Source organism: Vigna radiata, unplaced genomic scaffold (genome assembly GCF_000741045.1).
Source record: "Vigna radiata var. radiata cultivar VC1973A unplaced genomic scaffold, Vradiata_ver6 scaffold_184, whole genome shotgun sequence".
In the NCBI taxonomy this organism is placed as follows: domain Eukaryota; kingdom Viridiplantae; phylum Streptophyta; class Magnoliopsida; order Fabales; family Fabaceae; genus Vigna; species Vigna radiata.
Genome location: NW_014541999.1, coordinates 3,019 through 30,434, shown reverse-complemented (window position 1 = coordinate 30,434; position 27,416 = coordinate 3,019). Strand labels below are relative to the sequence as shown.

The window sequence follows — 27,416 nt, the reverse complement described above, 5'->3', positions numbered from 1 at the left end:
GTGGGAGATCTTGCTTTTAGAGTTTTTATGAGACACATTTGCCTATATATTAAGGTGTCTCCTCTCTTGTAATCATCTTTGATGTTAAGTAATTGATAAAGGTTCAAAAACCGTTATTTTTACACTTGAATTTGATGCAAAACACATCATTTATGACTTAGAATTAGCTTGAAATCATGCATTTTGCTTAAGTTAGGAAATAAGAGAGTCAAAGGTGGTTTTCTTGGTTTTATGCTTGGTTTTCTCATGATTTGGCAGGTTTTATCTATAATTGAATGAAGGAAGTTGAAGTTGAGAAGAGTTGGACTCAAGAGAAGGTGAAAAAGTGAACAAATCAAGAACCGCAGCCACCGCTCAGCGCTAACCTAGCGTTGAACGCCAGCCTGGTGAAAGAAGTCTCTGGCCAACACCTAAGCGTCAATGCTGAGGGGAAATCAAGTGTCGCACTCACCGTTGAGCGTCAGCTTCTCTACATTGATACTACACAATGCTTAAGCGCCTTAAGCGCCAACGCTGAGGGGAACCAGGGGTATCACGCCCGCCGCTGAGCGCCAGTTTGTGGACTTGGGCCAGTTTCTGCTTTGTTTTAATGAAGTATAAATAGATTCGTGCGACCCTTAGAGGTCATCTTTTGGCAGGAAGGACGCAGAAACACACTCTTCACCCCTTGGAGGCGGATTTTGGATGCGAGAGCTCCAACTTATCAAATCTAGGGTTTTATCTTTTCATTCCTTCATTATTTTCATCTAGTTTCACCATGTTCATGGTGAACTAAACCTCCATTGTTGTTGGGGAAATGATGTAATCCTATTGAAACTCTCATATATTGAATTATTGCTTATATTCATATGCTTTCTTTTATCAATTGTTAGAGTTTTTCCTCCATTATATTTGCATGCTTTGTTTAAGACATTATTCATTAGCATAATCTTTGATTCTATCTATATGGACACGTGTGGGTATGTCTAGACATGAGGGAATTCTCTCGGGAGCAATATTATCTAGACATAGGGATAAGAGGACCGATTGCCTTAAGCTTATGTGCGAATTATGTAATGCATGATCAATTGCTAGGGAGACTAGACATAGTAAATTAGTAATTAGGAGTAGGTTCTTTTCACCAAGATATTGGGATTAGGGTAATTTAGAAAGTGACATTAACATTGATAAAGAAGTAGAATTAGGTAGAATTTGTAAATATATGAGAGTGGATTAGGATGAAATCATAAACCCCAACAACAACATTCATTCATATCGTTCAACTATCAATTGATCAATCTTTGCATGTGCATGTTTAATTTTTGTTTTTGCATTATAAACCCTAATTTTCATTTTCTCAAGTCTTAGAAGATCAAGATATCACATGAACGTTTAGTCCCAAGAGTCTCTAGAAAAACGATACTCGGACTTTCTGTTTATTCTTACTTGATATGATTTTGTACACTTGTCGAACCCTTAACAAGTTTACATATACCTTAATTTTAAATAAATATATAATAAGATTTTATAAAAAATATATATGGATTAAATTAGATATGTTTTCAATTAGAGCTGTCAAAACGGGTAACCCGGCTCGACCCGGCCCGACCCACCACGGGTTGGTCACTTAGTGAGCCAACCCAACCCGACTCATTTATTAGCGAGCCAGAAAAACTTCAACCCGGCTCAACCCACCACGGGTTGGTGGGTAAACGGGTTGGCTCACTAGCTCATTTAATTACATTTTTTTTAAAATAAAAAAAAATACAAACTTTTTGTAATTTAAATTTAAACAATTTTGAGAAACATACAAATAAGTTTCTTATATATTCATCATTTTTTGTTCTTGTTGTAACCCTTGACCCTTGTTCTTGTTGTCTCCAAATTCACTAATAAAGATTTTTCTAATATCAAAACAATTCCGACAATCAATAAAAAAATATTAGTAAAAGAAAAAAGAGAACCAGTACTCATCAACATCAACAAAAAATTAATAGTTTAATCGGTAACATAATTTCCCAAATTCAAAGATATCAAAAAGAGTTTGTTCAAATTATATATACTCAAATTATTTAAATAAAATGAACAAAATCTGATACAAGCATGTCACAATATGAAAAAATCATTACATGTCTTCAAATCTCCCAAAACAAAAAACAAATTCACAAACCCTATTTTTGTCATTATAGGATTTTTGAAAAAAAAGAAAAGAAAGAGAAGTGAGAAAACAAAAATGTGGAGAAAAGAGAAGAATAAAGAAAGGGTGTTTTACCTACTCCTTGAAGAATTTCAGTGAAGTGAACACCGTTAAAGGAGAGCAAGTACCGTGAGAGTGATTTGTGAGATGAGAGGTTACTTTTTTGGTATACACAATAATTGAAGGAAGTATTTTATTTTTTAGGGTTTCATAAATAAAATAATAAATTCAAAAAATAAAATTAGGTAGGTGGGTTGGTGGGCCAACCCGGCTCACCACGGGTTCAACCCGCATGAGCTGGGTCTAAATGAGCCGGGTTGAAATCTGACCCACATGTAAGTGAGTTGTATTTTTCAAACCCAACCCGGCCCGAACCCGTGACGGGCCGGATTGGCTCGCGGGTTGTGACCCATTTTGACGGCTCTATTTTCAATTATATTATGGTGAAGGATTCATATTTGTGCATTATTTTGTAAAAGAAAAACTAAAATTATTGTAAAAAATATTTTAGATATAATAATTTTAGTCAAATAAGTATCTTCATAAATTAAATAACAATTTTGTACATCATAAATATTTTTATTTATTTTATTTAATATAATGTGAAATAAAATAACACCGGACTATAAAATTAAAATAATTTAAAAATTTTAAATAAAAATAATTAAAATTAAATAAAATTAGATAATACATAAGTACTGAAATTCAGCACAAAATTAAGATCCAAATATTAAGTTAATGTAATTCAGTTAAATAAATAATCCTACATTATTATTGAAAAAATATCAAAATTAGAATAATATTGTAAAATATGTTTGAAGAAAAAAAAAATACTTTGTTTTACATGACATATTTAATATTGTGAACATGAAATTTGTTTTCATATTTATATAAGGACTCAACAATTTTATATTATTTAAAAATAAATAAGTTATTCTAACTATGTGAATTATTTATACATGACATATTTAATATTGTCTTATTCTATTACTTTATTATTTTTGGCACAAATGAATTGATAAAAATTAATTTCTGTTTTTTAGGTATGATCTCTCTTTAAGAAAGTTATAAGAGACTTGAAATACGTTTATCTTTATTTTGCTAAAAAAATATAACAATTATAAAATTAGTTAATTTAATAGACATAATATTTTTAAATAAGTGATTTATATTAAAATTTCTTATATTATTTATATTATATTTGATAGAGACAAAAGCAGTATAGTACAATAAGTGGGCTAGAACTTTAGTTGTGAGATTCCAAACAAAGAGAATAAATGAATTACTCTTAAATCAAATTTTAATTAATAAAATAAATTAATTACTCTTAAATCATCAATGTTTTACACATTAAAGAGTTTAATATGGCTAGCTAATTTTTGGTAGCAACAAAATTTTATATTTTTATCTTAAAAATAGAAAATAAAAACGAGAGCAACAATTCGTCTTTTCTACCGCGAGTTAACAACGGTAAGAATACTGTTTCAATAAAATCCATCAGTGTTCAAAACATTAAATCTACATTTGATGAGTTGGAAAAATTTCATAAACCAGGTGAGAGTGGAGATGGTGATGTGTTTAGTCTTTCTACTTTGTTTGAGAACAAGTAAAAAGACACTTTATGAAAGGTGATGCTATCATTGTTGTTAAGGGTGATTTGAAGAATCTTATTGTTGTGTTCGTTTTAACTAATTGTACTGTTTACGAGCAAATGAGATGGCAGATTTATAGGAGGTATTATGTTCGTTTGCTCATATATGAGAGGAATGATTTAGGTGGATTTACAAGTTTCTCACTTTTGCAGTCATCCGTTAAGACGAAGATTTGAGATGATTTATATTAAAATCTCGTTTTTACCCTCCATAATTTGTGGAAATACGTGTTTAAATTACGGTTATTTGAAAATGATGAAAGTTGATGGCTAAAAACGAAGATGAAGAGCTCTTGAAGAAAAAGACCATGAAAATCAAAGGTTGAAAAAGGAGTTGAAGAAATAGTTACTCGGTTCCATCTTGGAATATTCGGTTCCAACAGGGAGAGAAAAAAAATGCAAGAATGGTTGTATTTGGTTCCCACTTATTCTTATTCGGTTCTAGTTGATAGAAGAAATAAACTTTTGCATGTATTGGGTTACATTAGAGAGAAGAAGTGCAGTAAATGATCATATTCGGTTCCCCATAGCTCTATTCGGTTCTCTCATATTCCTCTCACATGTATTCGGGTATTTTATTCCACTAGCTTGTAAAAGTTTCATTAATGGTTTCCTCTAAGCGGTGATGTTTTGCAAGCTTGGTGGCGCGCTGTGAACCGTGAAGGAGATGCAGAGTTCCATGAGCGTGCACAACAGTGGGAGTCGAAGATGTGGCAAGCCTTCTGGGTGTAGAAAGTGTGGCAAACCTTTTACTGTGAGAGGGGATTGAAGGACACACGAGAAAAAATTTGGTGATGGCCACGCTCCACACACTATCGAGAGTTGTGATTAGATTGGAAAGGATGACTTGTTCAATGACAAAGATGAAGAGGAGTTAAATTTAGAAGATGATGATGAAGGTTATAACAGTAGTGAAGTGGTTTTAATTAATAATAACAATAAAGTATAGTGTGAATTATCTGATATGAATTGAAATTACCTCTTCTCATCTATTTTTTTCTAGTTTACCAGGTTTAATTACTGATTTATTTCTTACAATTATAAACAATACCATTCTAGGTCTGTATTTTAAAATATTTTTTTATGTTAATGGTTAAACCATTTAATAAAATGTAGAAAAACTAAGAAAAATGTCATTTTAACTATATAAGTATTAAACCAGTAGTTAAACTTTCAGAAAGTATCTAGCAAACAAAATACCATTAGTTTTTTTTTTTTCTCTTACTAGTGTTTTTTAGAAGATACAAAAAAAGACATGAGCTAAGTATCTAAGTATATGCTTTTATTAGATAATGTTCATATTGTTGTAATAATGATTAGATTATTGCAAAAGAAAATGTTGTATTGCAACATTCAAAATTTTAATTGTCAATAACTACTAGTGGAAAAACGCAGTTTAACGTCACCGCCTAGACGTCGGTTGTTATGTGCACGGACGTAAAATGATGACCGGTGACAACTTCGTAATTAAGTACGGCAAGTAGACGTCGGGCCCTGGCCCAACTGATGCCTGAAGAATTATAGACGTCGGTCACCAAAAAAGGCGACGTCTACAGGCTGCCATGTAAGGTGAACAGTCGACCTGTAGACGTCTCCAAGAACACCACCAACATCTATAGGTCTCAGAGATGGTGAAAAGTCGCGAGGTAGACGTCGGTGCCCCCCCCAATAGACGTCTATAACCTGACAGGTAGTTTGGTGCCATTAATGTCTGAGACATAGACGTCCACGCCCCGCCTAAGAGACGTCTATAACCTGACAGTTAGGTGAAACTGTAATGATTATGCTACAAACTAGACGTCGGTTACAATCCAACCAACGACTCTGTCTAACTAGACGTCAGTTGCGCACCTACCTAATGTCTGTAATCCGCGCCAATATTAATATTTAAATGATATAGACGTCGCATTAGTGAGATGACCGACGTCTATAACCTTTTAGACGTCTGTCTCGACTGATAACCGACGTCTATAGTGACATAAACTTCAGAACGTGAACCCGCGAGCAATTTCCACTATTGATCGTCTTCTTCGTCGAGAGCTCTTCTCCGTCACACCATTAGAGGTTCATTTTCTGTGGTTTTGACCATTTAAATTTAGTTTTGCTCCAATTGAATTAGTCTTTGATGAAAAAGCTTTCATTTGAGCCGATCATAATTTCATTTCGTTGCGTTTTGTTGCAGTTTCAAACGTCTTTGTTGGGTTGCATTTTGGACTGTTTTTGGACTGCATTTCTGACCTATATTTGGGCGTGCACTACGACAGCTATCTCATTTGGTTATATATAATCTGCTAAAAAGGTTAGGTTGTTTCTTGAAAACTTAATTTGTATGGATATTATTGGCTTTTGTGTATGATGTTGGCATTTTGAATTTGCATTTTATTGGTTTTTTTTTTATAATTTCAAATTGACGTTTAGGTATGCATGTGTTTGCAAATTGTTAGTATATGCATGTGTTTGCAGATTGTGAGTATATGCATGTGATTAAGTTTAGTTGTGTTATTATAATTGACATGCATTAGTATGAAATCACTTAGTGAAACGTATTTCCCGTTTGAAATTTAACACAAACGATATCTTTTAATCGTTTTTATTAAATTTTGAATTGTCCGATTGTCCAATTTAATACTGATGAAGTATGTTACGAACATAGTATGGATCGAAACTAGATGAATGCACGTCGCATTTATGAAGAATATGAGAAGGGTGTTTCGGTGTTCTTGCAATATGTTAAAGAAAATGCAAAGTTTGTGAACGGGACATATTTTTGTCCTTGTGTTCGTTGTGCTAATCAAATACGACAAGACCTGGGCAATTTGCATGATCATCTATTCATGTTCGGCATAACGAAATCGTATACCGTTTGGACTTGGCATGGAGAAGTACTGGACCAGCCTATGACGTCACGAGGAACAAATTATGTGGAAGAATGGATGACTGGTCATTTAGAGGACATGATACGTGATGTTGGTGAAAATAACTTTAGAAGAGCTAATTTGTACGATTCTGTTATCAATGATTCTGAGCAACCGTTGTACTCAGGCTGCACGAACTTTACACGTTTGTCTGCAACTTTGAAGTTGTTCAGTTTAAAAGCAAGGAACGGATGGACGGATAAAAGTTTCACGGAGTTGTTGGAGTTGCTGAAGGAGATGCTTCCAGAAAATAATATTTTTCCTATTCGTAACTACGAGGCCAAAAATTTTTTATGTCCAATGGGTCTTGAATATCAGAAGATACATGCTTGCCCCAATGATTGTGTTTTGTACATTAAGGAATTTGCTTCATTAAAGCATTGTCCAACATGTGGTTTAAGCCGTTTTAAGAAGAAACGTGACAAAAATACTGAAGAGGGTAATGATGGTGCACCTGGTAAGGTCATGTGGTATTTGCCTATAATACCTAGGTTCAAAAGTATGTTCTCTATTAAGGAGGATGCAAAGAACCTTAAATGGCACATTTTAGGAAGAAAGTGCGATAATCTTCTTAGACACCCAGCAGACTCACCACAGTGGAAGAAGATCGATGAAACATTTCTCGAATTTGGTGCAGATCCAAGAAACTTAAGACTTGCACTTGCAACTGATGGTATGAATCCGTACGGGAATTTGAGTAGCAAACACAGTTCATGGTCAGTTATGTTGATGATATACAATCTTTCTCCAGTTCATGGGTAAATCTCGCTGTCAGCTAAATCAAGTATTGTATCCCAAGGTTTGCTGCATTTATAGTTTTAATTCATTTACTCTATTTTTCAATGATCTTAATTCTTGACTAAATNTACTTTNTCATTTTAGTGTAACAAACAACTTGATTCATGGGAATNNGGGTACTATGTGATGTGTTGGATTAAGATCATCATTCGAGCTGGCATTACAGATAAGTGGAAAGAGGTAATAATCAGCCTTACTTTGAAAACATCAAAAAATCAATTCATTCTTTTCAACATATATCAAACCATAATCAATATTTTTTAATTGTGCAGAACTTCAACAATTCATCTGCTCTAACCGAAGGCATGATAAGGCAGATAAGGGAAGAGTGGGCAAGTTATGTTATCCAAAAATGGAACTAGAGCAAGACTTCTTTTTTGTTGTTTTGAGTTACTTAGGTTTAGTTTAAGTTTATAATTATTGTTATTGATCTTGGATTGAATTATATTTTATTTATAACTCAAACAAACAATAATTTATTATAAACAATTGTTCTGGGAAATTTTTCTGATTTTCAGGTGTGGTTATATTCGAAAAATAAAATTTTATTAAAAAAAATTGCCTAGTAGATGTCGGTTAAGGCAAAACGCGACGTCCACAGACATCAGTCAGTGCAAAACGCGACGTCCAATAAGTAACAGTGCACAAAACGATCCAGAGCGTTCATACGTCTATTTTGTTGACCACTGACGTCTATGGTAACGTCTATTGTTATCTCGCCCGACGTCTACAGACATCTATTGCACAAAGCCGACATCTACAGACGTTTGTCATGAAGTGACTGATGCAAAGTTACGTCACTAGAATAGACGTCGGATACGAAACGGACGTCAAAAGCCCAAATTAACCGATGTTAATCAGCGTTTTTACACTAGTGAACGTTTAAATTCATTTTCTTCAGTGCTCCAACGATAAAATAGAGAGCTCTTCCTCCATTCCAGAACAAACCAAAAACAATCTTTTCTTATTCTTCTTTCTTCTTTTATTGGATGTTATATCATGGGGGACTTATAATTTTGAATGTTTTATTGGATGTTTGTTTTGTTGGAATGATTGAGATATTTTTTTAGTAATTTTTGTGATCATGGCATGTCAGGAACAATAAATATTGAATTCTTTCGTAGGCATGGAATTAATTTTATGAGGTTTGAATCTTTTAATATATATATATATATATATATATATATATATATATATATATATGTGTGTGTGTGTGTGTGTGTGTGTGTGTGTGTGTGTGTGTGTGTGTGGATTTAACAAATCAGTAAATATGACACTCTAAGGTGGTGATGTTTTAAAGTATTTTGGAGAAGGGAAATAAACCATTAGCATTAAAGCTAATTAATTCTAGATAAATTCTGTGTTTAGGAAAAGAACGATCTAATAAATGCGTAGATACAGTAAATGCAAATTAACGAGATAGCCATTGATTCTTTCTATAATTTTGGAAAGAGATAGAGTTAAAATATCTGCATGTCTTATTCATTTGGCCCTAAACCTGATTGCAGCACAGTTAAATCAAACAAACCTAATTAACCCTCAAAATGTCTATTTTTCTTTTGTAAAGAACCCTAATCAGAGACAAATTAATGGTTTTTCTAAAGCCCAGATATTTGTTTTTCACTTCTCTTTTTGATTCCAGTAGGGCTTGAATCAATGGAATTCAATTAAGGGTCCAGCCCTTTTCCTTCCGAAGGGTCACACCCATTGACTCGTTTATGTTCCTCATCACTTTCAAGCCAAAAGCTTGAAGTTTTTGCCTTTCTCTCCACCGAGAACGACACAACGTTGGGGGTGAGGATGATCTGCGTCTTAAGTAGAGACAACGATCTCACGGCGGCGACAGCTTGAGGTGCAGTGAGGACGAACAATGGTGCAGCGAGGTCGCAGCGAAGTCTCAACGACTGCGCGATAGAGCGTAGGGTCGTTCTTTGTCTCTTCCTTCTTTGTGTTTATGTTCTGGATTGTTTTCCTTAACGGCGACGAGGTGCGACAAAGGCACGGAGGAGACGCGACCAAAAGCGCGGCGGGGACGCGGAGATGACACGTTACGAGGGAAGCCAGCGCGACAGCAGAATGAATCGCGTTCCTTTTTGGCATTTTAGGGTTCTTTTCTGAAATTGGGAATTTTGGAGGTTTTGGAATATGTTATTGCAAATTGGGGTTTCTGATCTTTGTTCTAATTTGGGAGTTCTCTTTTAGGAGCTCTATTCTTGTTTTCTTAAATTATGTTTTCGGGTCAGAGTTCTACTTTGGAAAAATCTTGTGTTCTTGATTTTGTAATGTTTCATTTGGGTTGATTGAGAATTTGGGTTATGGTTTTCAGATTCTGTTTTGGAATTGGGGTCCCTGTTTTGAGTTCATGACCTTAGGGTTTAAGTGTAGGGTGTTTGAGTTAAATTTCTAGGATTTTATTTTCTTCACAATTTTAGACTGTTGGTGATGGTTGTGCAAGATAGGGTAGTGGACATGTTGATGGGTTGCAGTCAGTGGGTGTCGTGGTGGCTCCGACAATGTCGGGTTGTGTGTGATCAGTTTGGACCTATTTGGGCTGCAGGCCAGAGTTTGAGTCGTTGGCTGTGATTAGTTCAGTTTGAACCTACTTGAACTTCAGCGTTTGGACTATTTTTCGGCCGGATGGGTTTGGGTGCAGGTTTGGGTCTAGAGGACTCATTATCTAGGGTGTTGATCCCTCCACCTCCCCGTTTCCATCATGCACCTCCCGAAATCTTCTACAATTTTTTTTAGTTACAAACATAGCCTTTTCTTTAAATTTTTACTTTATTTTTTGCTTTTTAATCCTAATCTCAGTCTCAGTATGTCCAGATAATTGGGAGCTTACTGCATTTGATGAGCTTTTCCAGACCTAATATTGCTTACGCAGTAGGTAGACTGAGTAGGTACACTCAATGTCCAAATCAAGAACATTGGGATGCGCTTTCCAAGATTATGAGATACTTAAGAAATTCAATGGATTATGCCATTGAATATAGTGGATTTCCCGCTGTACTAGAAGGGTACAGTGATGCTAACTGGATCTCTGATTCAGATGAGACAAAATCCACTAGTGGTTGTGTATTCACACTTAAGGGTGGTGCGATTACATGGAGATTAGCCAGAAAAACAATTATTGCAAGATCAACAATGAAATCTGAGTTTGTCGCTCTTGAGATGACTGGTAGTGAGGCTGAGTGGTTGAAAAAGTTCTTAGCAAACATTCCACTAGGAATGAAACCCACCCCATCGGTGTCAATACACTATGATTGCCAATTGGCAATAACTGTAACTAAAAACAAAAATTACAATGGAAAGAATAGACATATACAATTGAGACACAATTTGGTGAAGCAGCTGCTAAAGAGTGGAACTATTTCCGTTGATTATGTGAAGTCATAACAGAATCTAGCAGATCCTCTGACAAAACCCCTGGGAAGACAAATGATATTAGAAACATCGAGGGGAATGAGACTTAAGCCACTTGAAAACAAACAAGAGATGGTAACTCAACCTTTGTGATTGGAGATCCCATGAATAAGGTTCATATAGGTAAAAACAAGTCACTTGTTAGTTCTGATAGCACTAATTTGATTTTAAATCAAATATGTTCATTCCTATGGTGTGTGTGAAAGTGCTAGAGATTGCATTATTGAGAGGTTAAACTTTGTAATTAATCAAAGTTTTAAATGATTTTCATATCCCTTATGGGTGATGTATGATTTGCAGCATACACTTGATGAAATCACCTATATGAGTGTCGAGTGGGGCCGCTTGCATGAGATCTTGGCATGATCTCTAGAGCACTCATGAATACTGGGCACGCGTATGGCCTAGTAAGCGCAACACAACGATAACAACAAGGATTGTGGGGGTGTATTGTGATTAATAAACCTCTAACACACGTCAAGTGTCTTTGGTTCATATAGCTTGCTATACCAACAACACTGTGTGTTAAGTATGTCAATCTAAGACTGGTTCATATAGCTTGCTATACCAGCTCTGATGCATTACGTCTTATGAGACCTAAAATAAAAAATTATTATCTTTCTTTTAGTGTTTGAACTATTTGAGTCAAAGACTTTTTCTTTCAACTTTCTTTTGCAATAAGTGGGGGATTGTTGTAATAATGATTAGATTATTGCAAAAGAAAACGTTGGATTGCAACGCTCAAAATTTTAATTGCCAATAACGTTTAAATTCATTTTCATAAGTGCTCCAACAGTAAAATATTTAATGGTTTTTATTTTCTTTTATTGATTTTATTCTCCCTTAGCTCTATAAATAGAGAGTTCTTCCTTCATTCCAAAACACACCAAAAACAGTCTTTTCTTATTCTTCTTTCTTCTTTTCCTCTTCCAAAATTATGCTGGGTTTGTTTTTATACTCTTTTAGAGATCCTTGCTAGTTTTGAGATCCTCAAAGATATTATGAGAATTTCCAGTTGTATCCTGGGGGACTTGCGCTATACACTGCAGATAAGTCCTTAAGGACAATGATCTACACGCCTCAGGAAATTGCAGTTTGAGTTTTTGTAAGCATTTTTTGTTGGAACAATCGATATCTTTCTGAGAGTATAACGCAGCGGAATAAAACTTAAAGTAGCGAAAAACGTGTTTGGTCACTTTTTAAATTAAAATGGTTAGTTTTCAAAAATAAATTTTCTAAGAGAAAATTTATCGAACAATTGATGTGCAAATAAAAGTAAAGAGTGTAGGGAGTAGAAAAATCACACAAGTAACTTTTATACTAGTTTGATTCAAAAGAATCCACGTCCAGTCGTTAATCACTATAAAAAGTGATTAACAGTTTCACTGAAAACAGTTTTACAGATTACAACAGAAGTGAATAAAATATGATGATTAAACCTTCCTTCGACGAACGAACCGGAAGATGAACACTCTGCCAACTCGAAGAGAACCGCTCCGACTATCGACATGCGAAATACGAGCTTCTCCTATTCACGAGACCATGCAGAGCACCTTGTTAACTCGAAAAGAACCGCTCCGATTATCGACACACGAAACGCGAGCTTCTCCTATTCACGAGACCAAGCAAGGGAACTGAACTATGCTTTTGAGAACTTCCTCTAACAAACAGTATTCTTCAAAAGCTTTCTGTTCAAAAGTTGCTTCTGAAGTTCTCAAAAGACCAATATATAGCCAACTAGTCTGAATATGAAAGGTCAAGTCCCTACTGCCAGTAATAATCGATTATTCAAGTCTGTTTCAGGTTTTTCAAAAATAACTTAGGCAATTTTCAAAACAGACTTGTGATAATCGATTATTTGGAGTGATAATCAATTATTCCAGAGCAGTACAATTTTTCAAAAAAGCTCATGATAATCGATTATTGCTCCTCATAATCAATTATTCCAGAACTGTACCTGAAATACAAGTTTTACATTTTTAAGGACATTCCTAATACATTTATATTCTACAAAGTGCTTTTAAAAATTTCTAATATCTTCTTCAGGTTAAATTTCTTGAAGCATCATCAAAACCATTTACCTTAGGATTTGCCAATGCTCCTCATTGGTAACATTTTTTAGTGCACATATAAGACCAGAAATAGAGCGAATTCCAATAAGTATGAATGATAATTAACTTGTTATTCTTGTGCGATGACATTTTTTCATGTTGATGATTAATGATTAATTATTCATCATCATTTTGTCAGAAAACTATTGCTAATGAAAAAGAGCTTTGTAAATATTTTGAGCCTGAAAACCACTTTAAGGTTGTTTTTGGCCCTCAAGAAGGGGCTACAGGCATGGTTGTGAAAGTCGAGCAACATGTCTTGATTTTAATGTCTGATACAATAAAAGAGCATGTAAGTAAGCATAATATACTCATAAGGTTTCTGGAAACAAGAAAAATGACTTTAAGAGAAGTTAGAGGATGGTATATTATGAAAAATAAAAGATATAATAAAGTGAATTAATGACATCAGGATAATTGTATGTATAAACGGTAATGACATATGATTGAATTATATATGATGAGTGTTAAGCCACTAGCAAGTGTACCAGATCGTTATCAAGTAATATAAACGGGTAAGTCTGAGTATCGTTTCTCAAATGACTCTTAGGTCTTAACTTTCATGTAACCTAAATTCATAAGACTTGAGAAAAGAATAAAGTTTTGATTGTTAAATGCAAAAACAGAATTAAACATTCAAATGCAGTGAATCAATGGTTGAGGAAAAATAATGGATGAATGGTGTTGTTGGGGTTTACAATTTCATCTTATCCACTCTCACATATCTACTCTTCTTATCTACTTCACTTGTTTATCCAATTGCCATGCAAACTTTCTAGCCTACCCTTAACCCAATCCCTTGGTGAAAAGAGCCTATTATTAATTACCGGCTTGCTATCCTTAGCCTCTCCTAGTGACCAATAATGCAATGTGAACGGAAGCAAAATACAATTGATCGTCCTACCCCTATCCCTAGGCGGTATTATCATAATCAAGGAATTTCTCATCAGTTCATGACATTACCGTACGTCCCCGTATCAATAAAGACAAATCACTTTTACTGAATGAGTTAAACAATAAAAGCATTAAGCATAGATGAGAACCCAACAATTGATAAACAAGTATATGAAAAGCATATGAAATAAATAAGAATTTGGATAAATGAGAGTTTCAAAAGATTACATTGTTCCCCAACAACAAAGGATTTAGATCACCATAATCATGATGAATCAGATGATTGAATGGAAAGAATGAAAAGATAAACCCTAGATTTGGTAGGTTGGAGCTCCCACATCCAAAATCCTCCTCCAAGGGGTGAAAAGAGTGTTGTGTTGTCTTCCTCTGCCAAAAGATTGTGTTTCAATTCGCACTAAGGCTATTTATAAGCCAAAAAGATAACAGAAAGATTACAAAATCTGCAATATAAAAAGTAACAACCGCTCAGCCCCTAATTTGACCGCTCAACGGTTTCCCCCTAATCGCAGGACCGCTCAATGCCAAAAACTGCCGCTAGCGCCAAAAACTGACTGCTCAGCGCCCTGGTCAACTGCTCAGCGCTCTGGTCAACTTTTCTGGTTGACTGGTTGACTTTTCTGGTTGACTGGTTGACTTTTCTGGTTGATTGGTTGACTTTTCTGGATTCTGGTTGACTTTTCAGCACTCCCACCATTTAATACTTCAACCTTTCTTCCAATTCATTCCAAAAACCTACAAAATCAAGGGAAACAAAGCAAAAAACCAAGAAAACCATCTTTGACTCTTTTATTCTCTAACTTAATAAAAATGCATGATTTCAAGCTAATTCTAAGCCATAAAGGGTGTGATTTAATATCAAAATCAAGTATGAAAATAACTGTTTTTCAACTGTTATCAATGAGTGTGTTCAATGATTGTATGTTATGATTAACTTACTTTGATTTGTTTTTGTTATGATCGTATAACTCGTGTTGTTATACGTGAGCAAATGATGTTGCAAATGCAATTGGAAATGCATAAAGATGAGAGACATGTTGGAAAAAACTTTTAGGGGCTTTTTGCTAAAAATAAATTTGTATCAAAAGGCTATGTTGTTTAAGACTTTTAAGTTTAAATTTGAACTTATGTTAAGTTGTGAAGACTATGTTGTTTAAGGCTTGTAAGTTTGAAACCGTACTTATGTTGAATCGAAATAAGTTTTGATTATTAATATCAGATGTCAAATTCAAATTTTGTTTTACTACTTGTAATACCCTAAAAATATTTGGGGTGTTACAGACGAACCCTATTCCTAACCTAATATTGAGCACATGGCCCCTTCTCAAACAAATAGCTTTGGCATGAGTATCTATCAACAACTTCTCCTACATCATTATCACAACTTTGCTTTCAAAGTCTATGAGTTTTTCTTCACTAAAACTTGCCTTATCTTCCAAATAATTGACACCATAATCACCACTCACATTTTCCTTCCTCGTAATTGTTCTTGGAATGACTCTCGACATTAAGGAGGAGGTCGAAGGCTTCGTCGTGGCCTTCCTACATAGGTAGTCAGTGTCATGTACCTATGCACTAGCGTGGAACCCATTGGTAGTGACAAATGCACAAGTCTTATTGAAGGAGCCTCTTTAGATTCTGTGTATGGCAACATAGTTTAATAAAATGTTAAATTGTAGTGTGAATGATTTCCACCAATTATAGTTTATTATATTGCACCAATAGCAAAAATTTTGGACACATGTGGCATCCTTTGACTTTTCACATGAATAAAAGTTTGGCATATTGGTATGATAACTTTTTATCCTAAAGCTCCAATAATGGATGCAAATACAAATCTACTTCACCAATCTTTGGACTTCAATGTTCTTGAGGTCGCTTCTTTTCAGTATGATCGCAGATTGAACTAATCTTTTTAGTACAATAATAATTTATTATATTGCACCGATAGGAAAAATTTTGGACACATGTGGCATTCTTTGACTTTTCACATGAATAAAAGTTTGGCATATTGGTATGATCCTAAAACTCAAATAATAGATGCAAATACTTATCTATTTCACTAATCTTTGGACTTCAATGTTCTTAAGGTTGCTTCTTTTCAGTATGATCACATATTGAACCAATCTTTTCAGTACAATAATAATTTATTATATTGCACCAATAGAAAAAATTTTGGACACATATGGCACTCTTTGACTTTTCACATGAACAAAAGTTTGGCATATTGATATGATAACGTTTTATCCTAAAACTCCAATTATAGATGCATATACAAATCTATTTCACCAATCTTGGGACTTCAATATTCTTAAGGTCGCTTCTTTTCAGTATGATCACAGATTGAACCAATCTTTTCAGTATAATAATAATTTATTATATTGCACCAATAGTAAATATTTTGGACACATGTGGCATCCTTTGACTTTTCACATGAATAAAAGTTTGACATATTGTATGATAACATTTTATCCTAAAGCTCCAATAATGGATACAAATACAAATCTATTTTACCAATCTTTGGACTATAATGTTCTTAAGGTCGCTTCTTTTCCGTATGATCAGAGATTGAACCAATTTTTTCAGTACAATAATAATTTATTATATTGCACCAATAGTAAAAGTTTTGGACACATGTGGCATTCTTTGACTTTTCACATGAATAAAAGTTTGACATATCGGTATGATAAGGTTTATCTTAAAGCTCCAATAATGAAGGCAAATACAAATCTATTTCACCAATATTTGAACTTTAATATTTTTAAGGTCGTTTCTTTTTAGTATGATCACATATTGAACTTGCGATCCTTATTAAGATTAGTAATGTTAAAAAAAAGGAAAACAATAATTTGAAGTGATTGTTTACAAATATTCAATAGAATATTAAAATTTTGATTATAAATATTCATAATTATTATTAATTATATGAACTATTTTTATAATATAAAATGTGAATATAGAAAAAAGTTTTATATAAATTTCATTTTAAACGTAAATATTCTTATTGAAATTGGAGGAAGTCTACTTGTAAGAACTTTAATACTTAAATCATTAAAATTATTTTGTAAATTTAAGAATAAAAATAAATATTAAGTTAAATTACTCTACATAATTGGGATATTTATAAAATTTAGTAAATCCACTGGTATAACATCAAATAAGATAAATTCAAGATATAATAAGTGAATTTGATTTATTATAACCTATATCATGATTATATTATTATAAAGATTATCTTTTCCTTAATGTTAGGAATTTCACACTTAATTTTATTTAATAATAATAATATATTTTATATATTTTAAGAAAATATATAAAATTATTATTATACAATCTTTTAGATTAACATATATTTTTTTAAGCATATTTTTTATATAAAATCATAAAAAAAGTTAGAAAGAAAAAGAATATAATAAAATCCATGAATTTTTAACTTCTTTTCATGATTCTTTTTTCCTAATAAAAAGAAATATTAAAAATCAGTTATTGATATTCCCTTTTCTATTATTTCATATCTAATAAGCAAATAGGATAAATACAATTTTTATCTTTGTGAATTTGTCAAAGAACTTCGGTTATATTATATATATATATATATTATATAACGAAGTTCTTTGCACAAAAATAAAAAAAATATTTTTTTTAATTATTATTAAAACAAAAAATGTTATTAAATTTATATATTAAAAATAATTATAAAATAAACATTTTAAAAAATTTATTTCAAAAAGTATTAGGGATAATTAATTGAATTAAAAAATAATTATAAAATAAATATCTTTTAGAATGTTATTTTTTTATTAGAGATGGTTAATTAAATTCAAAAAATAGTTATAAAATTTGAAAGATTAAATAATTAATAAAATAGTTTATATCAATAAATTGATAATAAATGTGTATATGTTATTAACTGAATATTTAACACATGAGGTAACTGTATATGTTACTAAGAATTCTTTCTTTATATATTACTATAAAATAATAAAAATATACAATAATATTAATACATTAGATATTTTAATATATTAATATATGAGAAAAATTTATGACACCTAAAAAAATGAAAATAAATTATTTTTTCTTGTTCTTTCTTTTAATTATAATGTTTTCGTCCCAAAATATATAACTAAAAAATAAAAGGTATAGTAATGAAGAAAAATATGCAGAAAAGCAGATAATATAGGAAGTCCAGAAGAACAGAGGGCTGAGAGAATAAGAGTGCAAAGTTTAGGGTTTGTCTTTGCGGCATGAGTCACCGGGGAATGGACCGCGACGACGACGATGACGATTACATGGAAGACGAGCAGGTCGCAGACTTCGACGAGGAGGATGACCGCCGGGGGCGTGGTGGCGGCAGCAGGAAGCGCAGAAGATCTGGTTTCATTGACGATGACGCTGAGGAGGTAGATGAGGATGATGAGGAGGAGGATGATGATGATGAGGATTTCGATGCCCGAGGCGGTCGCAGGCGCCAGTACAAAAAGGTTTCCGCTTCTAATTTTTTTGATGAGGAGGCCGTGGTGGATAGCGATGAGGAAGAGGAAGAGGAAGAGGGCGAAGACGGTGTGTATTTTTTTTCTTTTTTCCCTGCTAATTTTTGTTTGTGATTTGGATGATTGGATATGAACTCGGGATATATGAAATTAGGGTTGGAACTTTGGATTTATGGTTTCGGTAGGTGGTTGTTGCTGATTTTAAACTTGATTAGGTATATGTTATTCAATCCCTTCCTGGGGGATCGATAGTATGGATTGTCTGCTATTCAAATCAATGTTTTGGATCATATTTGACTGAGGACCAAGGGAAAACTGGGTATGGAAGGAGCTATTGCAATAAATTGTGTTTAATTGAATGCACTGTGAATGCAAGGTTACCTATGTTGAGGTGATTTGTTAATTGTTATGAGTATGGAGTCATGTATACTTGTGGTGGTTTTTTCGTAGGATTTAGAAGATTAAGACTATCTTTTCACTTGAAGAAACTGAGAATCAATTTTGTTATTTATGGTTTTGCTTGTGATAGAACATCAAATTTGAACTGAAAACATTTATTGAAAGAAGATGAAATTACGTACTGCAGTGATGGTTTTCTGTGTGCATAAAGTATTTTATATCCTCAAACTTAACAGTAACAGTAAATTTGCGCTTTATGCATACTTTTCTTAAATTACAAAAACAAATTACAAAGTATTTGAATCCTCTCTACTCTATCTTTGTGTAAAATATATCTATTAGTTATGTAGACAAGTTAACAACTGTTGAAACATCCAGACTTCATTGTTGAGGGTGGAGCCGATCTACCAGAAGAAGATGATGGGAGAAGGATGCGGAATAGGCGAATGCTGCCACATCACCAAGAAGATCATGAAGATCTTGAAGCTGTGGCCAGAAGCATCCAGGAACGTTATGGAAGGCGCCTAACGGATTATGATGAAGAAACGACAGATGTAGAACAACAAGCTCTTTTGCCGTCTGTGAGAGATCCAAAGCTTTGGATGGTCAAATGTGCAGTATGTCCATATCTTTTTTTGTGAAATGTCCCTTTTACTTGCAACATTATTGGAGCATGTAATGTATTCTTTCTTTTCTAATTAGATTGGTCGCGAAAGAGAAACAGCCGTTTGCCTCATGCAAAAGTACATAGATAGAGGATCTGAATTGCAAATAAGATCAGCTATTGCTCTTGATCATCTCAAAAACTATATATACGTGGAAGCAGATAAAGAAGCCCATGTCAGAGAGGTAATGTCATGCAAAACGTCTGGTTCATAAATAGCCATGTCTGTATGGATTAAATTGTGTTTTTAAATATTATGTATATGCTTCCAGGCTTGCAAAGGTCTACGCAATATATTTGGCCAAAAAATAACTCTTGTCCCAATCAGAGAAATGACTGATGTTCTGTCAGTTGAAAGCAAAGCAATTGATCTTGCTAGAGATACTTGGGTTAGAATGAAGATCGGGACATATAAAGGGGACCTTGCCAAAGTATGTATCACATTTTAGAAAATTCATAATACACTCCATTTTGTTTTCTGTATTAACATCAAATGTCTTCTGTAGGTAGTGGATGTTGATAATGTGAGGCAGAGGGTTACTGTCAAATTAATTCCAAGGATAGACCTGCAGGCTCTTGCAAATAAATTGGTAAGGGATGTTGCAGATTTTTGTTAAATTAATGTACTCTATTTGTCCAGTGTTTAAATTCCTTGGAAGGAATAGCCTGCATCTATTTTTTTTTTATACATATGACTTGTGTCGCAGGAAGGTAGGGAGGTTGTGAAAAAGAAGGCTTTTGTTCCTCCCCCTCGATTTATGAATGTTGATGAAGCAAGGTATTACTGGTTCTCTCTATTCTGTGGCTGAAAGTCTTCTGTGTATTGGAAATTTGTTTTTGATCCGATTAAATTTGTTCTTTCTGTTCAGGGAACTTCATATCCGTGTGGAGCATAGACGTGACCCATATGGTGAACGTTTTGATGCAATTGGGGGCATGATGTTCAAAGATGGTTTCCTATACAAAACTGTTTCAATAAAATCCATAAGTGCTCAGAACATCAAACCTACTTTTGATGAGTTGGAAAAATTCCGGAAACCGGGTGAGAGTGGAGATGGTGACGTGTCTAGTCTTTCAACTTTGTTTGCAAACAGAAAGAAAGGGCACTTTATGAAAGGTGATGCCATCATTGTCATTAAGGGTGATTTAAAAAATCTCAAGGGGAAGGTGGAGAAGGTAGATGAAGATAATGTTCATATAAGACCAGAAATGGAGGGCCTCCCAGTAAGTATGAATGATAATTAACTGGTGCCATTTTTGCATTTTTGCATGATTAATGATTAATTAGTCATCATCTTTTTTTTTTTCAGAAAACTATCGCTATAAATGAAAAAGAGCTTTGTAAATATTTTGAACCGGGAAACCACGTTAAAGTTGTTTCTGGCGCTCAAGAAGGTGCTACGGGCATGGTTGTGAAGGTCGAGCAGCATGTTTTGATTTTAATATCTGATACAACAAAAGAGCATGTAAGTTTTGTGGTCTAAAGATTTGTTATTTTCTATTTTCTAATTATATTTACTGCATAAATGATATAAAAATATCCTCTCTTTAGATTCGTGTCTTTGCGGATGATGTTGTAGAAAGTTCAGAAGTAACGACTGGAGTTACTAGAATTGGGGACTATGAACTCCGTGATCTTGTATTGCTTGAGTAAGCTTTGCTTGAGATTATTGCATATTCACTTAACCCCTAACATATAGTTCAATGTTTTCTCATTTCTCATTTCTATTTAATATGTGCAGTAATATGAGCTTTGGTGTCATAATACGTGTAGAAAGCGAAGCATTTCAGGTCAGTGACTCAATGAATTAAAATTTATTTTATTAAAATTTTGAGTTTGTTATTTCATGTCTATTGCTATTTTAGGTTCTAAAGGGGATTCCTGACAGACACGAAGTTGTGCTGGTTAAATTAAGAGAGATCAAATGTAAGATAGATAAGAAAATAAGTGTGCAAGATAGGTATAAGAATACAGTTTCATCAAAGGATGTTGTCCGGATTGTTGATGGTTCCAGTAAAGTGAGATTCTTTCTTTTGGCTAGATTTACCTTTGAAAGATAATATTTTTATATTTATTTATTTGTTTGTTTTTTCTGGCTAGGGGAAACAAGGTCCTGTGGAACACATATATAGAGGAATCTTGTTCATCTTTGATCGCCATCATCTTGAACATGCAGGCTTTATATGTGCTAAGGCCCAATCATGTGTGGTAGTGGGGGGTTCACGCTCCAGTGGTGACAGAAATGTAACCAATTTTCCTATTTTAATTTTTGTGAATGTTTTGCAATTGGTTTTAGCACTGTGGTAATATTTTGCATAAAAATTCATTCCTTTCGTCCTCTAGGGTGATGCCTACTCAAGATTTCCCACACTTAGAAGCCCAAGTCGTATTCCACCATCCCCAAGGAGGTTTCCTCGTGGAGGGCCAATGGATTGTATGTCTCTTTTTTTTTTCTTCATGTTTTATGTGAAACCCGTGTATCAATTTGTTGAACATTTCCTTAAGTAACTTGATTGATGTTAATTTATTTGGATGTGATATAGCTGGAGGGAGACATAGGGGTGGGCGTGGGCGCGGGCATGACGGTTTGGCAGGTACAACTGTTAAAGTGCGTCAGGGTCCATATAAAGGTTATCGTGGGCGTGTTATAGATGATAAAGGCACATCAGTTCGTGTTGAGCTTGAATCTCAAATGAAGGTTGTAACAGGTACGTCTGTGAAGAAAAACCTGTAGTGTATGTATTTTGATATTTTCATGGTTGCTTACTTGGTGATTTGCAGTTGACCGCAACCATATATCTGACAATGTGGCTATAACTCCATATCGGTGAGTTTTATATAAATGTAATTTAAGATTCCAAGTATGCAATGGAAGATGTTCAATCCTCTAACTTTCTTGTGTTCTTCCAGTGATACATCTCGCTATGGAATGGGAAGTGAAACCCCAATGCACCCTTCTCGGACTCCCCTACACCCATATATGACTCCAATGAGAGATCCTGGAGGTTTGTTTGATTTTATTGTAATAAATTTTCATTTAATCATCTGGTAGGATTAACACTCTAACTTGTTTTTTTGACTGATGGTTATAATCGGTTATTGATAAATGTACTACTATTTATAGCAACACCTATTCATGATGGAATGAGGACGCCTATGCGTGACCGAGCATGGAATCCATATACTCCAATGAGTCCTCCAAGGTCTGTCCAATTAACATGGTTCCTTGTTGAGTTCTATATACTGTTCTCTGATTTTTGTTTCACATAATTTTCTTCCAATTTGTATATAGTAAAATCAATGTCTTAGTTAATGTATTTCCATAGAACCAACTTGAACTAGAGGGTTATAAGAAATTTGTTTGTTAGAAACATTATTTTCTCCATAGAGTCTACAGCACTATTTAGTTAGTGTATATTTGATGTATGAATTCTGACGGTGAAAAGTAAAATTAGGGACAACTGGGAAGATGGAAATCCAGGCTCTTGGGGAGCAAGTCCACAGTATCAGGTTAGGAGATTTAGCAAACTTCAGATACTATATGCAACTTCATATTAGGAACTGTGTTTATTTTCTTTTCCCGTTTTGATCTTTTCAGCCTGGAAGCCCTCCATCACGACCATATGAAGCCCCGACTCCTGGTGCTGGTTGGGCTAGCACACCCGGTGGAAATTATAGTGAAGCTGGAACGCCTCGGGACAGTTCTGCCTATGGTAGCACTACTTCCTGCCCTTTCAAAAAAATAGTATGTACATTTTTACTTGTGCTAATACTCTTCTGGGGATGGGTGTTGTATTTTTTGCAGCTAATGCTCCAAGCCCGTATTTACCATCAACACCTGGTGGGCAGCCTATGACACCAAGTTCAGCATCTTATCTTCCGGGCACGCCTGGAGGACAGCCTATGACTCCAGGCACAGGTGGTATGGACATGATGTCTCCAGTTTTAGGTAAGTTTGTTTTGTTAATCTTATGACAGACAAATTTATTTGATTTTTGTTGCTTATCTATTCAGCTGTCTCTTTGGTCACATAATCAAACTGATCTCCCTAATTTTCTTCGTATATGATAGTAAAATATCTCATGAGTTTGGTCCTTCAAATGAAGGACATCTAGCTAGGCGTTTCATTGATTTTACTTTCTTTGTTATTGTTCACTTCTTATGTTGCATATACTATGAAAATGATTATTACTCCGCATATAGTATGTTGTCTGTCATTTTGTTTCCTCATCTCATTTGATAGTCGAAGATGTAGTGGTAGGTAATTTTGTTTTTGCCCTATTTGTTTAGATGGTTTTTTGTTCAATTATTTGCATTTCTATTACGATTGTTTAAGTTCAAAGGCCATATCTTTTATCCAGTCTACTACGGAGACATCATCCCCATGTGGATAATTGTTACCTTTCTCCTATGTACCGAGCATAAACCTGGGCTTGTTAATTGTGCTTAATTAAGTCGAATCATCCTTAAAATGTTATAAGGTACATTTTGCTGGTTTAATTTTTTGTAGGTGGGGACAATGAAGGCCCATGGTTTATACCAGATATATTAGTCAATGTACACAGGGCCGGAGACGAATCTGTTGGAGTTATAAGAGAGGTTCTTCCGGTATGGTGACCTAGTAACTTGCTTTTATATTTGTATTGCTTGATTTCCGTCTAATGACCATAGCGTCTGTTTTTTTTCTCTTCAGGATGGCTCGTACAAGGTAGCTCTTGGATCTAGTGGTAATGGTGAAACGATTACCGCCCTTCCGAATGAAATGGAGGCTGTGGTACCAAGAAAATCAGACAAAATAAAGATTATGGGTGGGGCATTGCGTGGTGCCACTGGCAAGTTGATTGGTGTAGATGGTACTGATGGAATTGTAAAGGTAGATGACACGTTGGATGTCAAGATTTTAGACTTGGTTATTTTGGCAAAATTAGCTCAACCATGATAAGTTTATGTAGAGATGGTACTTAATGCCATATCCTCTTTTTGTCTCAACTGTTCCGAGCGCTTTCCCCTGTCTGTCTATAAAATATACCCTTAAACATTTTATAAAAAGGCGAAGATACGTGTAGTTGAAGGATTCTTCAATTGTTCTTGTGGATAAAGAATGAGTAGATTTTATCTTATGTTATTCACTAACTTTTTTATAATAGAAATTATGTTAATTTCCTTATTGAAACTATATGGAAACTTCATTAATGTCTTACTTTATAGCACATCTAGGTTAGAAAGGTTTAAGCCGATGTAGTCAAGTAAGCTAAAATTAATGTTAGGGTCTCTTAAATAATTATAAAATATACATTATATATTATAAAACCAATAGTATATAATATGTTTTGATTTTCTTAATTTTACATTTAATAGGATTTGGTTGAAGCATGGAAGAATTCTTTAACTGAAATTTATTTAATTCAAACTCATTGATTCAAGCACTTAAAAAGTGCAACAGAAAACATTTAATTTTTTAATTAAAATACCATCTTTCAAAAAATGAATTGGTGTTGAATGCAAAAAAAATTAATTACATTAATTTTTAATTTTTAATTTGATGGTGTTGCAAGATAATATATGAATTTTTAATTAATATTAATTTTAAATTAGGTTTAAATTTTGTTTTAACTTGATTCACCAATAAGATAAATGAGTGGTATAATGGATTATTTAGAAAAGACAATAATTCATTCAATTTTAATTTTATTTGATGATCCTAACAATTTGTTTATGAAACGAACATGCGGGAGATTTGAATCGAAAATACAATTTAAAATCGTAAAATCTTGTATGATTGAAATCATAATGAATATAGCTAACAAATCAATTAATATTTTATAGTTCCAGTAGAAACAATATTAGAAAATAGTCTTATATGAATATTTTAAATTTTAAATGGTTAGGGAAGAAATTGTATGCATAAAAGTCAAGTGTTTATATATAATGTTTTTATGGAATGACAAAAAAATTTCTTTGTGACATGAGATGAAATAAAAAAGGTAAATACGATTTTATCGTAAGATTAGACATGGTTAATGTACAGTATGATATCAGGGCCGAACAGTTACGATATATCTTACTAAAGATATAAAATAATCATGAGATAATCAAGAATATCTATTTAAAAACAATTAACCAGATTTTCAGGTAAGTCTATTTATATTATATTCTGTTTATATTTTATCCTGTTGGACTTATATCAGTTCAAGGTCCATGAGGCAAATTATAAATAGAGAGTCAGGGCCACAAGTCAGGTATCTTCCAATCATACTTCATTCACATTCAACTCATATTCTCAAATACTCAAATAGTGAAAACCTTTCCCTAAATATTCAATCAAGAGCCAAGGCTCTTCAATACACGCCTGACTTGGGCGTCGGAGTACCTTTTACAGGTACCTCCCCCTCTCCATCGGGAATTCGGACAAGAGGTCAAAGCTTGAAGAACACCGAAAGGTCAAGATTGCAGGCGATCGAGCGACAAGGAAAAAAGAAGACAAGCGAAGAACCCAAATCAAGCATCGGAAAGCGGCAAAGCTACGTCAGAAAAGGTTAGTGTCTCGGTCCCCAAAAATATCTACCGAAACATTTTCCCTCCCGGCAACGAGAAGGTTGAAAACAAAGACCGAGCGGTAAATCCCTCTCGACTGAAGGGTGAATCCCTCTCGTTGCCGAGAGGTAAATCCCTCTCGTCAACTAGAAGGTTGAAAACAAAGACCGAGCAGTAAATCCCTCTCGGCCGAGAGGTAAATCCCTCTCGTTGAAGTTAAAGACCGAGAGGTAAATCCCTCTTGTCAACCAGAAGGTTGAAAACAAAGACCGAGCCGTAAATCCCTCTCGGCTGAGAGGTAAATCCCTCTCGTTGAAGTTAAAGACCGAGAGGTAAATCCCTCTCGTCAACCAGAAGGTTGAAAACAAAGACCGAGAGGTAAATCCCTCTCGTTGAAGGAAAAACCGAAAGGTAAATCCCTCTCGTCAACTAGAAAGTTGAAAACAAAGACCGAACGGTAAATCCCTCTCGGCCGAGAGGTAAATCCCTCTCGTCAAAAGTTAATGAAGAAAACCGAGCGGTAAACCCTCTCGATTCATGTTGAAGGCCGAGAGGTAAATCCCTCTCGAAAGCACGTGCAAAACAAGCTCCTCAATACAACGAAAACAACCTCCCCCGAACTCATAAGTCCTACAGTTAACCATGGGTAAAGCCTAACGCTAAACTCGGACTTGGGGGGCATAATGTACAGTATGATATCATGGCCGAGTAGTTACGATATATCTTACTAAAGATATAAAATAATCATGAGATAATCAAGAATATCTATTTAAAGATATTTAACAACTAACCAGATTTTCAGGTAAGTCTGTTTATATTATATTCTGTTTATATTTTATCCTGTTGGACTTATATCAGTTCAAGGTCCATGAGGCAAATTATAAATAGAGAGTCAGGGCCACAAGCCAGGTATCTTCCAATCATACTTCATTCACATTCAACACATATTCTCAAATAGTGAAAACCCTTCACTAAATATTCAATCAAGAGCCGAGACTCTTCAATACACGCCTGACTAGGGCGTCGGAGTACCTTTTGCAGGTACCTTCCCCTCTCCATCGGGAATTCGGACAAGAGGTCAAAGCTTGAAGATCACCGAACGGTCAAGATTGCAGGCGATCGAGCGACAAGGAAAAAAGAAGACAAGCGAAGAACCCAGATCAAGCATCGGAAAGCGGCAAAACTACGTCAGAAAAGGTTAGTGTCTCGGTCCCCAAAAATATCTACCGAAACCGTTAAGAATAATTGTAAGATCATATTACTACCTATCATGTTATTGTACAAAATTTTTGGTTAACAAAGTTCAGATGACAAATCCATATAATTTTAAAAAAAAAAA

At 34.2% G+C, this 27,416-nt stretch overlaps 1 protein-coding gene across 2 annotated transcripts; it reads left to right on the top strand.

Moving 5' to 3' along the window:
- Positions 1 to 18,139: 18,139 nt before the first annotated feature.
- LOC106778851 (putative transcription elongation factor SPT5 homolog 1) lies at positions 18,140 to 24,661 on the top strand. Of its 2 annotated transcripts, XM_014666847.2 has the most exons (22): positions 18,234 to 18,549; positions 19,257 to 19,495; positions 19,581 to 19,727; positions 19,815 to 19,973; positions 20,049 to 20,132; positions 20,250 to 20,320; positions 20,412 to 20,766; positions 20,853 to 21,008; positions 21,095 to 21,192; positions 21,285 to 21,333; positions 21,409 to 21,561; positions 21,644 to 21,787; positions 21,887 to 21,977; positions 22,087 to 22,251; positions 22,325 to 22,370; positions 22,454 to 22,548; positions 22,668 to 22,746; positions 22,999 to 23,053; positions 23,142 to 23,256; positions 23,349 to 23,492; positions 24,054 to 24,151; positions 24,237 to 24,661. In XM_014666847.2, exons 1-22 carry the CDS (start codon positions 18,234 to 18,236, stop codon positions 24,480 to 24,482), a joined length of 3,105 nt encoding a protein of 1,034 aa, XP_014522333.1. In that variant the 3' UTR covers positions 24,483 to 24,661. The 2 variants fall into 2 exon arrangements, with proteins under 2 accessions (XP_022632047.1, XP_014522333.1); XM_022776326.1 differs by lacking the exon at positions 21,409 to 21,561 and having other exon boundaries at positions 18,140 to 18,549.
- The last annotated feature ends 2,755 nt before the right edge of the window (positions 24,662 to 27,416 follow it).